Below are 14,704 nucleotides of genomic sequence, written 5' to 3' on the forward strand. Positions count from 1 at the left end.
TTTGTTCACATTCCTAACTTCTTATTTCCCAATCTTAGATTGCACAAATGTGGGCAAGTGGGCTTTCTGCATAAGCAGTAAAGGCTCAGTCCGTTAGGTAAGACTTATCTGGGACAGGCAGAGCACATGCCGCAATTCCACGTGTACCACTGCCTCGTTACTGCTCACTGCATATGTGCCAATATTTTACAAGAGTGGGAGATATAAAAAAATTGAAAAAAAGATCAGCTGGATGCAGTTTCCCCGTTGACTTCTAATTAGGAAGAGGCAATTTAAGGCGATAGACAGCCAAAATAAAGCCATCTTTGGCTTAAAAAGCGAGACGGGTATTTTGGCATGTATGTCACTGAGTTCTAATAAAATACGAGGTAGTCGAGCCCTGTGAGCGCGTAACGTCTGTTTTTGAATACGTGCTGACGAACAGCAGCGCAGAACGAGGCCGCAGCGCTGCCTTTCTCGCCTGTCAGCTCGTCGAGGCCTTCCCGGGCCAAGGGACGATGATGCTTGAAGTTCCGTTGTTCCTCCTCGCTGGCGCCCTGGTGACAGTCTGTGCCGAGGAGCGGCCCTCGCCACTTTCAATATCATGTGTAAGCGGAGTTCCACGAATCAACAATGCGGACACTGCTAACAACATTTCTTGTCTGTGGACTTTGCTGGCCGAAGTAACGTACCGGCCAGCGGCCGGGGTGCCTCCGGATATGGTCGCCGGGCCGGGCCCTAACTGCGCCTGGACCGGTTGTGGCGCTGGCCTTTACTCTAGCACTGATTGGTCATCGGGTACGAGTTTTGACCTAGTGCCTCCTTCCCCGTGCGTCTTAGAGGTGAAGTGCACGACCACTGCTTGCGCCTTACCCACTTGCAGCCACCTGCCCTTTGTCGTACGGTTCGTCGAGCAGGAGCTGTTGTTTTTTCAGATCCACCCACCTGGCCCAGAAGTATATCAGTTACAGGAGGTCCAGTTCGGCTGGTGCGCGCGCTTCGGGAACACGGGCAAAAGTTACTTTCTAACGCGCCACGTAAATGATCCCCCAATCAAGGTTCTGGAGAGCGAGGCTACAGAAATCACCCCGGAGCTGCTGCCAAGCGCCCGCTGGCGTGGGGAGTGCGCCCTCTACTGGTTCTACCGTGCGAAAACACGCTACACACAGCTGGGGACGCACGTCGCTACGCTTCAGCTCCAGGAATTCCCGAAACCGCCACCGACTCTCAAGGTGATAGTAGAGCGCGTCTTCCAGACCATCTTCAGCGCAACTTCACGTCCCCTGCTGCCTGCGGACTCTGCGCTCAGCGTGTCTTGGGCACTGACCCCTTTCGATGCCCACAGCCTGGCGTACGAGCTCTATGACCACAAGAATATGGGGGGTTGGGTCTCCAGTCTTGACCCCAACGCAGCTAGGAGCGACCTTTGCTTAGCGGCTGATACGCCGGCTGGAAGCAGCGTGGTGGACCGCCTCATCTTCCTGCTCACGGACCAGCCCGTCAATTTGGAGCAGCTTGGCAGCCTGGAGCTGGCCCGTGGCAAGGTACGTCTGGAGGTGAGCCACATCACTCAGAGCATTACCCTAGTTGAGCCTGAAAACAAACCCTACTCGCTTGAATTCACTGGCGGCTACTACTTCTCCAGCAAGAAGCAAGGCGACTTAATCGAACACTACATCTTCTTCCAGAGTAAGGGACCATCTTACCTTTTCCAGTTCGACTTCAAGGGCGGGGCGTTGGCCACTTTTCGTGTGTATCTGCATATGAATGTTAACTGGACCTACATATCACTAAGGGACATGGAGCTGGAAATCCACATGTTTAACAGTGGCCCCTCCGAACGGTTTCCTCTCGTAAATGTCATCTGGTTCATCCCACTGCAGTATAACTTTGTGCAGTGTCAGTGGACCTTTGTTCTGGAATTCTACAGCGCCAAGAAAGCCAACCTTATCAGCAACAGCACTTACACATATAAGAATGGGATCCAGGATGCTGCAAAGTACATCCCCGAATCTGCCCTTTCTTTTAACCCTCAGTATTATGAGGGGTTTGTAGCCACAGTTAACTGTTCAAGGAGTGGGCAAAACCCTGTTGTCTTAAAGACATTTTTTGGCACTTACGCTTCCAAGGTAGTGGAGTCTGTGGTCCAGTGTTACAGACTGCCCTGTGTGTTCAAAGAATTTGCTATTCAAAAGCCTCCTGACCCACTTCCTCTTATAACCATGGCAAAGGGGAAGGAGGTGACTTTGTATGCCACACTAGAAATTAACTGTCCAGATGTTGAGCACGTTATCTTTCTCTGGAAAATCTATCAGCTGTCTAGCATGACAGATGTTCCACGTTGGGACAGAGATCTGAAACTGCCAGCCATATCACCGATTAACAGGAGCTACCTAGTCATTCCCAGTTTCACGTTAAATGTTGGATTCTATTTGTTTAATGTTTCAGTCACAATAAGCAGACTGGATGAAAACGGTCCAACATTTTACGAGTCTGATTCGGTGATTGTAGAAGTTAAGCAAAGAAACCTTCAAGCAAGGATTGAGGGTGGATCTAGTCGTTCAATAGGTTTTCAAGATAGTTGGACACTTAGCGGGAAACATTCTGCTGATCCAGATTCACATGACCCATTAGATGGAATATCTTTTAAATGGTATTGTACACAAGTTGCATCTGATTATGCAACAATGACATTATCTCAGCATGCAGCCTGCAGCCCGGTACAGACCGATCTCACATGGATAGACCCCAATTCTCCTATTCAAACTGTGGCCCCAGAAACCCTTGAAGCAAACAAGCAATATCATTTCCGCTTAGTTATTACTAAGGGAGAAAGAAGAGCTTATGCAGACCTATCTGTAAGCATTGTGCCAGGAACCGTGCCTAAATTAACTTTGGAATGTATTGAGAACTGTGGGGAAATTGTAATGCCAACAGTCCGTTTTAGTTTAACTACAAAATGTTTAGACTGTGTTACTGATTCCAGAAGAGAGAATTATGAATGGTTATTGTACCTGAACGGCACAACAGAAGTAACATTTGATTGGCAGAAGCACTGTTCAACAGGAAGGTTTAAGCCATATATGTCTATAAATGCTTTAAGTTTTCTGAACATTGCACGAAAAAACTACACACTTCTGTTAAAATTTAAAACGGCAACTGGTGTGACAACATCTACTGGGTACTCGTTTTTTGTGCATGGCCCACCTCGTATTGGTAATTGTTACATTACACCAAATCAAGGAACGTCTTTAGTGACACTTTTTGTTGTGCATTGTAGTGGTTTCTCAGGTGAACACCCACCTCTTGTTTATACAGTGATAGCATCATCACTAAAACAGAGTACAGTGAGTTCTTTGCGTGAAGATCAAGTAGGCATAATAGTATATTCTGGGTATAATCCTGTATCGCTGCCGTTTTACTTGCCCGTTGGTGATGCATCAGAAAACTATAGATTGCCAATCTATGTTGTTGTGTCTGATTCCCTAGGTTCCTTTAGCCAAGCTGATTTGTTTGCAACAGTGAAAGAAATAAGTTCAAGCATACCAGGAAAAAATGTGTTTAATGAGTTAGTCATGTTTACCAATGGATCCCATGCACCACTGAATGTTTATTTAGCAACAGGAGATTATTTAAAAGCTAGTAGTTTATTGTATACAATAGCTTCAGTTTTAAACAATGACATTTCAACTGCAGCTACTGACTTCTTGCTAGGCAGGACTAGGTTGAGAGAAAGTATTCTTAATGTATCTAGTAGCATAGCGCCTGTGGACTTCCCAGCAGTTAACCAAATAGTAAGAATCATTGCTGAAGTCACCAAACAAAGCAATGAATTAAACCTAAAATCTCAACAACTAGCAGTGGGAAAATTAACCGAAGTTGTCCAGGTTCTAAGTAAACTTAGAGAAGAAATAATTTTATCTGAACAAGCAGAACAAACGAGCACTGCTTTGCTCACAGGACTATCTAATGTTATGGATGCTGCTTTGCTAGCTGTTGACAAGGTGAATGTCAATGTTATTTCACCTGAAAAAATTGATGTGTTTAAACAAGTTTTTTCGGTACTTGAGATGGTTACTGAATTAGTTATGGTTGGAAACGTTCCTGAGGGGGAAGCAACTTTAATGCAAAGCGACAGCTGGAATATTCACTTGAAGAAAGAAGAAATGTGGGCTATTGATAGTACTTTAATAACACAAACTGGTTGTAAAAATTGTTTCTACCCCATTTTTAAAAGTGCTATACAAGGCGTGCATGAGAAGTCTATAGTATCAACTGTTTTTTATGAATTTAAAGAAAATCCTCTACCTTGGTTGGAAAATGGTAGAGACATTGAAACTATGGTGACTGGATTCCAAATGACAGCCTTTACAGAAAAAGGAGACCCAATATATCTGATTCCGGATGTAGCAGACATGGTTATTGCCATAAAGAATGAAACTCTTGTTGTTTCAGTTCCTGTTTCCATAGGACCTGATACAATCCTAACTGGAGTAACAAGCGGAGAAATTGGCTTCGAATATGATATGATAAGAGCACCACTATTGTTGGTGCAGGTGTTTACTAGAGAAAATATAGCTTTTAATGTTTCATTTCACTTAGGTTATAATTCTAGTGGAAGTCCTCCAGTGGCCACTTATCAAGCTGTTGGACGTTCAACAGTTAACAAAAATAGCGAGAGTACATTGTTTCGGATATGGGATCCTAACATAATTCATTTAAATTTAAAATCTATAGTACAGGCTCCAAAACAAGGAAATATAACCATTCGTTTGCTGTCTAAAACCCAGGTGCCAAAGCACACAGATAAATTATTAAACATTTCCATTGCTCATTATTCTTGTTTAGATTGTGATGCATTGTCAGAAAACTGGAAAGAAGGGGACTGTGAAATTGGCCCACTTACTAACAATACTCAAACACACTGTATTTGTCATTTTCCTCACCATAAAGTGGTTGCCAAGTCAAAATCGTTTTTAAAAAAATTCCACAAGTTTTTTGCTGGGAAAATATGGGTCCCCCCAAATGTTGTGGATTTCAGGGCCATCCGTATAACTGATTTAGAAAGTAATTTAGTTGCTTTATCAAGTGTTCTTTTTATTTTTGCAGTTTACATTGTCTTGGCTGTATGGGCAAAGAAACAGGACAATGTTGACAGAATTAGCAAGGATCAAGTTGTAATATTACCAGACAATGATCCATTTGATAAAGAATGCTATTTAGTTACTGTTTACACAGGTAGCCGTTATGGAGCTGGTACAACAGCAGATGTTTTCTTAAAATTAATTGGAAGTTATAGCGAAAGTCATGTTCATCTTTTGAAGCATCCAGACTATTCTGGATTTCTTCGAGGCGGATTAGATACTTTTTTGTTAACTACAAAATATGACTTGGGAGAGCTCTATTTTCTCAGAATTTGGCATAACAATAGAGGGAGTTCACCTGGATGGTTCCTTAGCAGAGTGAAGGTTGAACATATGTATGCCAGACACACTTGGTACTTTATGTGTAGAACATGGCTTGCTGTTGATAAAGCAGATGGCTTAATTGACCGTACCTTTTCAGTTACAAATCCTGTCATTCCTTTACGAAAAAAAGACTTTTTCCTGATAAATGTGTCCACCAACTTAAACAACATCCATCTTTGGGTCTCGATTTTTGCTTTGGTAATGGCTAGGCCATTTAGTAGACTTCAAAGATTGTCTTGTTGTCTAGCGATGTTAATGAGCTCACTCCTCACTAGCATTGCCTTGTATAATCTTGAAAAAAATCATCAGAAGGTTGAGGGTGTAGAACGTTACATGAGAGCAATAATAGTCGGAGTGGAAAGTTCTCTAGTTACAGTGCCAGTGGCATTTCTGTTGAGTTATTTATTTAGAAACTCCAGGAGGAGGCTTACGCATAATTACTACTTTCCCTATCAAGCATATACAGAATTCAGAAGTGATGAGAAAAATATTCAGCCCAATGATGCATCATTCTGGGTATCTCACGTTCAGCCAAAAGGATGGAAAGATTATTTGCAGTCATTATACTTTGTTGAGGAGTCTGTAAAATCTACAGACACCAGTCCCGGTATATCTAGTTCACAAACTGGTTTCTCACCACCTCCTGTTAGAAGACTAAAGTTCAACAACTGTGCAGTTTCTGAATCATTTGCAAATGTAATTGTCGTACAAGACGAAGAGGCTATCCATGCAAATACAGAGCCTTTGCAAGATCACTCCAGTACGACATCTCCAAAAGTATCTCTTAGAAATAAAAACAACCAAAATAATAATACAATGCATGATCCGGATGGCAGCTCAGAAAAGAAGAAACAAAACAACCCTTGTAGCAGATGCTTTATTCTTTTATGGAAAAAAGCCGATGTTGTTCATTCATGGTGGTGTATATATGTGTCTTGGGCCATAGTCCTTATGGTTTCAGTTGTTTCATCATTTTTTATCATTTTATATGGTCTTTCCTATGGTCATGAAACTTCAATGGATTGGCTGCTTGCAAACGTAGTATCATTTTTGCAGAGTGTACTTATTCTGCAAACTGCAAAAATTATAGTTCTTTCTGCTTTTTCTTCTTTGTCACGCAAGTACTTGAACCACATTCCTTGGGAGAATAGGAAAACGTTCCTTGAAATTAAGGTGGATGAGACTGCTAAAGACTCAGATGAAATGAGGGAGTTACATTATGAACTTGTTAAAATTCGAAATACCAAGCAATATCAACCATTACAAGAAGATGAAATCACAATAATAAAGAAAAGGACTGCTATTAAAAGCAAAGCCTTTACTTTTTTTAAAGGAATGGTCAGCCACTTCATTTTTTTAACCTTAGTCCTTAACCTTGCATATTCTACTCATACAAATGTTTTCCTCTATAATCGTGAAATTGCTAATCAGTTTTCATTAAACTTGTCTAATGTTGATAGGCTGAACAGCATTTACATTTGGATGAGTACTGTGTTTTTGCCCCTAATTCATAATCAAAATCAGCCAACTTTTCTGTCTGCCAGCTGGTCGAAAATCGTTGGGTTGCCGAGAATGAGACAAGTAAGAGCAAAACATATTCCAAAAAATTGCTTTAATTTCAATAACTACAAAACACACCTAGACAAAAGTCACTGTTTTCATAAGTATAGCATTCATGAAGAGGACAGATTTAACTATACCGACAACTGGAAATCTACTGCGAAACCTGATTCTGCAGCACAAGCTGGATTTACTTATGAATATGATACTTCTCCATGGGTTTATTATTCATATGGCAATTTATCAGTATATGGCTCAGGGGGTTATACTGTTTACTTTTTTCCTGAAAAAGATTTATTTAGTTCAAAAAACAAGGTCCTTCTTCTTCAGAACAACTCTTGGCTTGATGAAGATACCTGGGCGGTATTAACTGAATTAACTACATTCAACCCTGATGTTAGTTTGTTTTGTGCTATATCGGTTGTATTTGAAGCTACTCCATTAGGAATTGTCTATACACGTTTGTCAGTGCATTCTTTTACACTAATAACTTTTGACCAGTTGGACATAATGCAAATGTTTACGAATATTATTTTTGTTGTTTTTCTCTTCATGTATATTGCTGATGAGATTTACACTGTACATCAGGAAAAGCTAAGTTACCTAAAACAGGTATCTAATTTAATCAATTTTGGTCTAAAATCAGTATTAATTTTAGTGGTTTCTCTTCAAATTATTAAGTTTAAATTGGCTTCTGATTTACTTAGTTTTTACGCTGTGTATCCCAATCAGTTTACGCCATTTCATGCAGTTTCAAGAGTGGATGAGACTTTAATGATAGCACAAGGATTTCTAGCATTTTTTACCATTTTAAAAACTCTCCGATATGCTAGATTCTTTTACAGTGTACGATTAGCACAAAGATCAGTCTATGCAGCTCTACCTGGCATTTGTTCAATGGCAGTTGTAGTGGTTGTTTACTTTTTTGCATACATGGCATTTGGGTACTTGGTTTTTGGACAACATTCATGGAGCCACAGTAATTTAAGTCGTTCAGCACAAACTGTTTTAGCGTACTGCATTTCTACTTTTAGAGATATAGTACACTTAAATAATAGGATTCTCACTGGTCTATACTTAACCAGTTTTTTGTTAGTCATGATATGTATTATAATAAATTTATTTCAAGCTGTTATAATATCTGCTTATGACGACATGAAACAAACAGTTTATGAAGAGCCATCTGAGGAGGTTGAAGTGATGGCTTTTCTAGTTCATAAAGTAAAAAAGATTTTTGTTTCCCTAACAAATATAAAATCAGCAAAAACAGAACCAGATATTTTAAATGGTCTCCTGTATGGACAGCCCGACAAACATAGGCAGCATGCTTTGGGTTTGAAGACAAAAAATGTAAACGGAAAGAAAATGGTTTATCTTCTTATTTGAATTAAGTATTTTTGATCACTCATTGTCACTGCTGTGCATACATCTATAAATAATCACACACAGAAATTATCATCAAGGCAAGTCATACGAACAAAACATTTTTTTTTTTAACAGGGAAGCCCACTACCCACATTGAGTTCTAATGAATGGATTGCCCATAAGGTATCTGTCAGATATATTATAACCATGTATTACTGTCCTATAGTGCAATTTAGGTGGTAAACCGGGGTGTGTTATGATGATAAACCGAGGGGGTACGTGGATTGTAAATGCCACTGAGTACCCCAAATGACATTCTTGGAACATTACACAAACATTTCCACAATATGCTTTTCTAAACCTATTTTATTTTAGGATTTCCATCGGGTAAAAATCTAGGATTTATGTGAATTATGTTATATCTGTGAAACAGAGCCTGTAATTTAAGGATATGATATTCTGCCAGTGATTTATGGGTTCTGTAATCACTAATTTTGTAAAATAAGAACTGCCAGACATGGAATATACATAGGCATACAGCAAATGGTTGAATAGAATCTGCCGGCATTAACATCAAAATAAAAAAATACTTACAGTTTGAAATGTAAAAATGTATAAATAAAATGTTCATGTAGTATTTAAACCTAGTTAAATTAGTAATTATTTTCTTTTACATTTACTTCACTCAAATATAAGGATTTCTGTGTGCATCCTTAGGAGAGTGTGAAAGATGCCTGGCATGCACTTAGTTTCTGTCCAGGGCTCTTAGCTGAAATCAGTGAGAAGGCTTTGCAGCCGTTTTGCTTTTCTGCACTTTAAACACCTTATGATTGACTGGTTCGCTGTCCGTTGGAAGTGAATGTTAATTGGATGCACCAGTACCAAATATTCAAGCAATTGACTTTCTCCTGCCAAAGATATATGGTGTACACACCCTGTGATTGTATATATATCTTAACTAAAATGTTCAGGCTGAACAGTTAACAGACCCCTTCGGTACTCTACAAGAGGCTAGTGCAAGCGTGATTACCACTCCCTGCAAATTACCACTCCGCCATACCTTCCCTTCAACATTCAGTGTAGTGGTAAAACTTTCTTCTTGAAGCAGTAATAATTTGGTACTCTTTTGCCTGAATGCATTGAATGATTGAGATCGAGAGGAACCATGGTGGGAGCAGCCATTAGACAGTCCTGAAGGTACAGACCCCAGGAGACAGCAAACAAAGGAGGCTTTGCTGGAATTTCAGGAGTGACCAGCATGAACATCACACCTCTCAGGGTCTTTTTGTGGGTTTGTGCTGGCTCCCCTGCCCCAGAATCCCAAGACAGAAAATGAGCTGACACCTGGTGGGTCCATCATATTGAAAACTAGGTGCAGGAGCCTTTAGAGTGAGAAATGAGTATTCTGGTCCCACTCAAGAATGTGTCAAGTCTTCTGGGCTCACAGCTGGAGTCGCCGGGCAGAGGAGTAGGACCCTGCTGGACACAGAGTCATCGCACACTCAGTTCAATATTGCTGGGCGCAGGGTCTCAGCACTGCTCAAGGCATCCCTATTGGATACCTATCAGATCATGACACAATTAGAAGTCTTAGTGGCAGCCGAGTCTTGATTTATGGTGTTTAGAAAAGGCAACACTATTGATTTGCTTGTCATTTTAAGCAGAGCATGTCCTTAGGATTCCTCTGCCATTCAGCTTGCAGTACAGAATATTAATTCTTGGAGTCTTTTGTGCATTGTGATTTGGAAAATACTGGAAGAGACTAGTTTGGCCTTGAATCACCAGTCTTGGGACCTCTTCAATTCCAGTTCTGATGTACACATCTCTTACCGTTCAAAGATGGATCAGTCAATGGAATTCACTTCCAGCACCAAATGGCACACATATATCCTATCTAAATTTTTTCTTCACGTTCAGCTGTACACTTTAAAAGAAGACCTAGTGTACTACTCACTGTATCGCAAAGCATTCTGTTTTCCTCCCTTTTTCCAGCACTTCAGCCTTGTGGAATTTCTATAGTTTCTATGTCTTTCTTGAACTGTGGAATCCTGTTTTCCTTGAGCTTGTCATCCTGTCAATTTCTTGCCTTGCAATCCGCACCAGGCATGTTTCTTCGCACAGTGCAGTTCCTATATCTGATAAGAGACTTCTAACTGCAGATTCCTTACCTAAGAATTATCCCTAGGCGTCAGACTGGATTTGTAGATTTTTTTGTGAGCAGTACTCTCTTTGCGCCAGTAGGTGGTGTCGTTTGTCTCCACGTGGCATCGTCTGCTTTGAAAGTGTCGTGCACAGTGCCCATATATGAGCCACCCAAGCATGCTGACTTCAGTTCTTTTCTTTCCACGCCAGTAAGCGAAGATCCAGAGAAGAGCTACCTCCAGCCGCTCTTTGATTGACCCTTTTTCGACCTTTTGTCAAAGTTTTCTCTGAGACATTGTCTCCTGGTGTGGATGGGATGTTCATGAGGAAGGCTGGCTTTAAGCCCTTAGGCGCCTGTCACTGGCAAATGTCGACAGACCCAGCAGAACTACAGCCAAGTCCATGGGCCTTTCCATGGCCCATCACCAACTCCACTCCACCTTTTACTCCTTTCGGGTAACAGAAGGGGCTTCCAGCCGCGTTCCTACCCGCCCAGCTATCACAGAGCACAAGATTCCCAGCCCCTGCATGGCCGATGATTCGGTACCAACAGACCTTGTGGGTCAAGTAGCCAAAGATCAGGCAGGTTCACTCCCTTCACAGCAGCCACAGCCACCAAAGCTCTCTAGTTTGCCCTCCGACCATCATGAGCACCCAGTGGGCAGCAGTATATGCCATCATCTGTACCACTGGAGGTCGATAACTTCTCACTGCTAGGTTCTCCAGATTATTCGAAAGGGTTGTTCCCTCCCTTTCGTGACTATCCCTCCACCCACGCCACCTACTTGCGGAAGGCTGACAAAGGATCATTTCTCTTTGCTCGACCAGGAAGTGGCTGCTTTCTTGGCCAAGGGAGTCAGAAGGGGTGCCAACATCAGAAGTAGGTTATAGTTGTTATTCCTGCTACTTTCTGGTACCCAAAGAGGACAGAGGTCTTCGTCCCATGCTAGACCTGTGCCCTCTCAATTTCTTCCTGAAAAAGTAGAAATTCAAAATGTTTATGCTTGCTCAAGTCCTGTCTGTCCTGGACCCGGGAGACTGGATGGTAGCACAGGTCGCATGCTTCCACATTCCCGTCCTGCCTGCCCACTGACGTTACCTGTGGTCCACGGTAGGCCACAAGCACTTTGTTTGACGTGCTCCACTTTGGCCTTACCAGCGCCCCTCGGGTGTTCACCAAGATGAAGCGGTGGTTGCAGCTCATCTGCGGAGATCAGGGGCTCCAGTCTTTTCCTATCTCGATGACTTGCTAATGAAGGTGGGTTCGCTTCAGGCGTTCATCTCCAGACTAAAGCGGACCACCTGCACTCCCTGGGGCTCACAATCAACGTACAAAAGTCACACCTGATCCCTTCTCAGATGCTCCCTTTAATCTGTGCTGTTCTGGACACAGTGCAGTGTCGGGCTTATCTCGCACGACGAGTCCATGATATTCAGACTATGATACCAATGTTTCAGCCTCAATCCTGAGTTTCAGTAAGACTGACTGGTTGCTGGGCCTCATGGCCTCCTGCATCTTGCTTGTGACACATGCTTGCTGGTATATGCAGGCTCTGCAGTGAGAGCTGAAGTTCCAGTGGGCACAGCACCAGGGGAATCTCTCCGACATGGTCCAGATCTTCAAAAAATCTGCAGTGGTGGTTAATGAACCGCGATTGGGACAGGGGCAGACCCCTCTCCCTTCCCCAACCAGATCTGACAGGGGTGACAGATGCGTCACTCCTGGGATGTGGTGCCATCTGGGAGAGGTGGAGATCAAAGGCCTCTGGTCTCTGTCGTAATCCGGAATCCACGTCAACCTGTAGGAGCTCCGAGCAGTATGACTTGCACTGAAAGCCGTTGTACCCTCCATCAAGGAAAGGCTAGTGCAGGTGTTCACGGACAACACCACCACCATGTGGTACCGCTAAACAGGGCCAAGTGGGGTCGGGGACCCTCTGTTAACAGGCCCTGTGTCTCTGGAAATGGCTGCAACTTCAGGGCATTTCCCTGGTGGTTCAACATCTGGCAGGCTCATTGAATGCCAGGGCAGATAGACTCAGCTGAAGATGCCTAGCAGATCACAAATGGTGTCTCATCCGTAGGTGGTGTAAGGTCTCTTTCAGCAGGGGTAGAGAATTGGATAGATCTGTTCTCCACCACAGAGAACGCACAACATCAGCACTTCTATGCGCTAGAGTTTCAAAGGCGGCTCTCACTCCGAGACGCTTTTTGTCTCGAGTGGAGCTCTAGCCTCCTGCACACCTTTCCGCCCATGCCACTCCTGCCCAGAGTTCTCAAGAAAATCAGGACCAACCAGGCCCAAGTTATCCATGTGGCTCCAGGCTGGGCTCGGAGAGTTTGGTATCCCAAGCTGCTGAGCATAGCCATCAGTCCTACGATCAGGCTGCCCCTTAGAGAGGATATTCTGTCGCAGCAGCAGAGGACGGTTTTCCACCTGAACCTGTCAAATTCCACTTTCATACATGGAGACTGAATGGCGACAGTTGTAAGCTTGCAATGTAATCTTGGCAACCCTGGACAGTTTGATCCTTTGGGATGGGCACTCTGCTCGTTCAGTCTTGCAGGACTTTCTGGTTTAAATTATGTTCGTAGACCCACCTCCGGGAAGGTATTGCTTTGGTATTTAATCTAAGGTAAGGAAGCTGCGGCTAGAAGTCTCTATCAGATTAACAAGTTACTTACCTTCGGTAGGGACTTATTTAGCTGCAGATTCTTTAGCTAGCCATGCATTCAGATTTCTAGATACAGGGATGTTCTCTTGACAAGGCCCTAGTTCCACACACCAGTTGTCAGTGTTCTTGGCTCTGCGCTTTTGGTGTGGAAAGTCGTGAAAAGTAACTGACATAAGCGATCTGTGGTGGCACCTATATAGGCACCATGCACGTCACTTCTGGCGCAGATGACCCCACGCAGAGCCGAACGACGCTATCTAGGCAGGTACTGCTTATGAAAAATTGCCGTATCCAGCCTGACGCCTTGAGATAAGTCTATGGTAAGGAATCTGCGGCTAGATAGAATCTCTATCAGAAAAGAAGTTACCTAAGGTAAGTAACTTGTTCATCACTCTCCTGTATCTCAGAACGCTGTAGCTGATGCATTCTCAAGACAGTACAATCAGAAGTTGGTAAACCGTCTGTTCATTTACCAAGATGACTAACTGCCATAGAATTCTCCTTCCTTCAAAGAGTAAGAGGTGCTCATGCTATTCTTGACAAAAGAGAGTTAGAAGAATTACTGTACAATGCACCTTTGATTTACCATCAGGATCTCTATTTTCAGGGAGAAAGCATTCCGAACCCTAGAATTATCCCCAGGCGTCAGACTGGATTTAGAATTTTTTTTGTGAGCAGTACCCCTGTGTGCCAGTAGGTGGTATCATTTGTCTCCACATGGCATCGTCTGCTTTGGAAGTGACGTGCACGGTGCCTATATAGGAGCCACCCCAGCGTGCTGACTTCAGTTCTTTTCTTTCCACGCCAGTAAGCGAAGATCCAGAAAAGAGCTACCTCCAGTCACTCTTTGACGGACCCTTTTTCGACCTTTTGTCAAAGTTTTCTCTGAGACATTGTCTCCTGGTGTGGATGGGATGTGTTTAAGGTCCTGCCAGTACTGTTGCTCCCACTCTTTTTTAGCCCGCACTTGTTCATTCGCGTACTCCCTCCTGACTACTCTAACTAAAGGTTGATTCTTTTTGCGGTGGGCAACAGTTAGCTCCCGTCTTTTGGCCCGGCACTTTGCAGAATACCAGGGATTACTGGGTTTAGGGGGTTTTGTGTTAGAGCTCTGGGTTGAAAAATGTTTACCAACTTCCTCAATAGCATTTTTTATATCTGAGGAAAAAGCGACTCCTGAGCAACCCCTGTTCCCGAGGCTAATCCCGCCAACTCTCTAGTCAGCTCATCAATATGCATCTCGATCTTTGCTAATTTGTCAGGATGGGTGCGAACCTTGTCCCATTTCAATCTTCGATTGCCATCGTATGGGACCACCTCCCTTGTTAACCTCGATGGAGCTGGTTTTGGACCACCTTTTAAGTTGCTCCACCCTAACATCAAACATAAGGGGTTGTGGTCACTATCCTGCGAGGGAACCACCTCCATATCAACTAGGTCACACCACATAGTAACGTCCAATACGATATAATCAATTCGGGACGGGCTACTAAGTCTATTAAATGTCATGGCTCC

General features: G+C 43.0%; 1 protein-coding gene across 1 annotated transcript; it reads left to right on the top strand.

Moving 5' to 3' along the window:
- The first annotated feature begins 497 nt into the window (after positions 1 to 497).
- Positions 498 to 8,964, top strand: LOC146854964 (polycystin family receptor for egg jelly-like). The gene has a single exon (XM_085651063.1). The coding sequence runs from the start codon at positions 498 to 500 to the stop codon at positions 8,391 to 8,393; it is 7,896 nt and encodes a 2,631-aa protein (XP_085507189.1). The 3' UTR covers positions 8,394 to 8,964.
- The last annotated feature ends 5,740 nt before the right edge of the window (positions 8,965 to 14,704 follow it).

This window comes from Triturus cristatus, chromosome 4_1 (assembly GCF_964204655.1).
Source record: "Triturus cristatus chromosome 4_1, aTriCri1.1, whole genome shotgun sequence".
In the NCBI taxonomy this organism is placed as follows: Eukaryota; Metazoa; Chordata; class Amphibia; order Caudata; family Salamandridae; genus Triturus; species Triturus cristatus.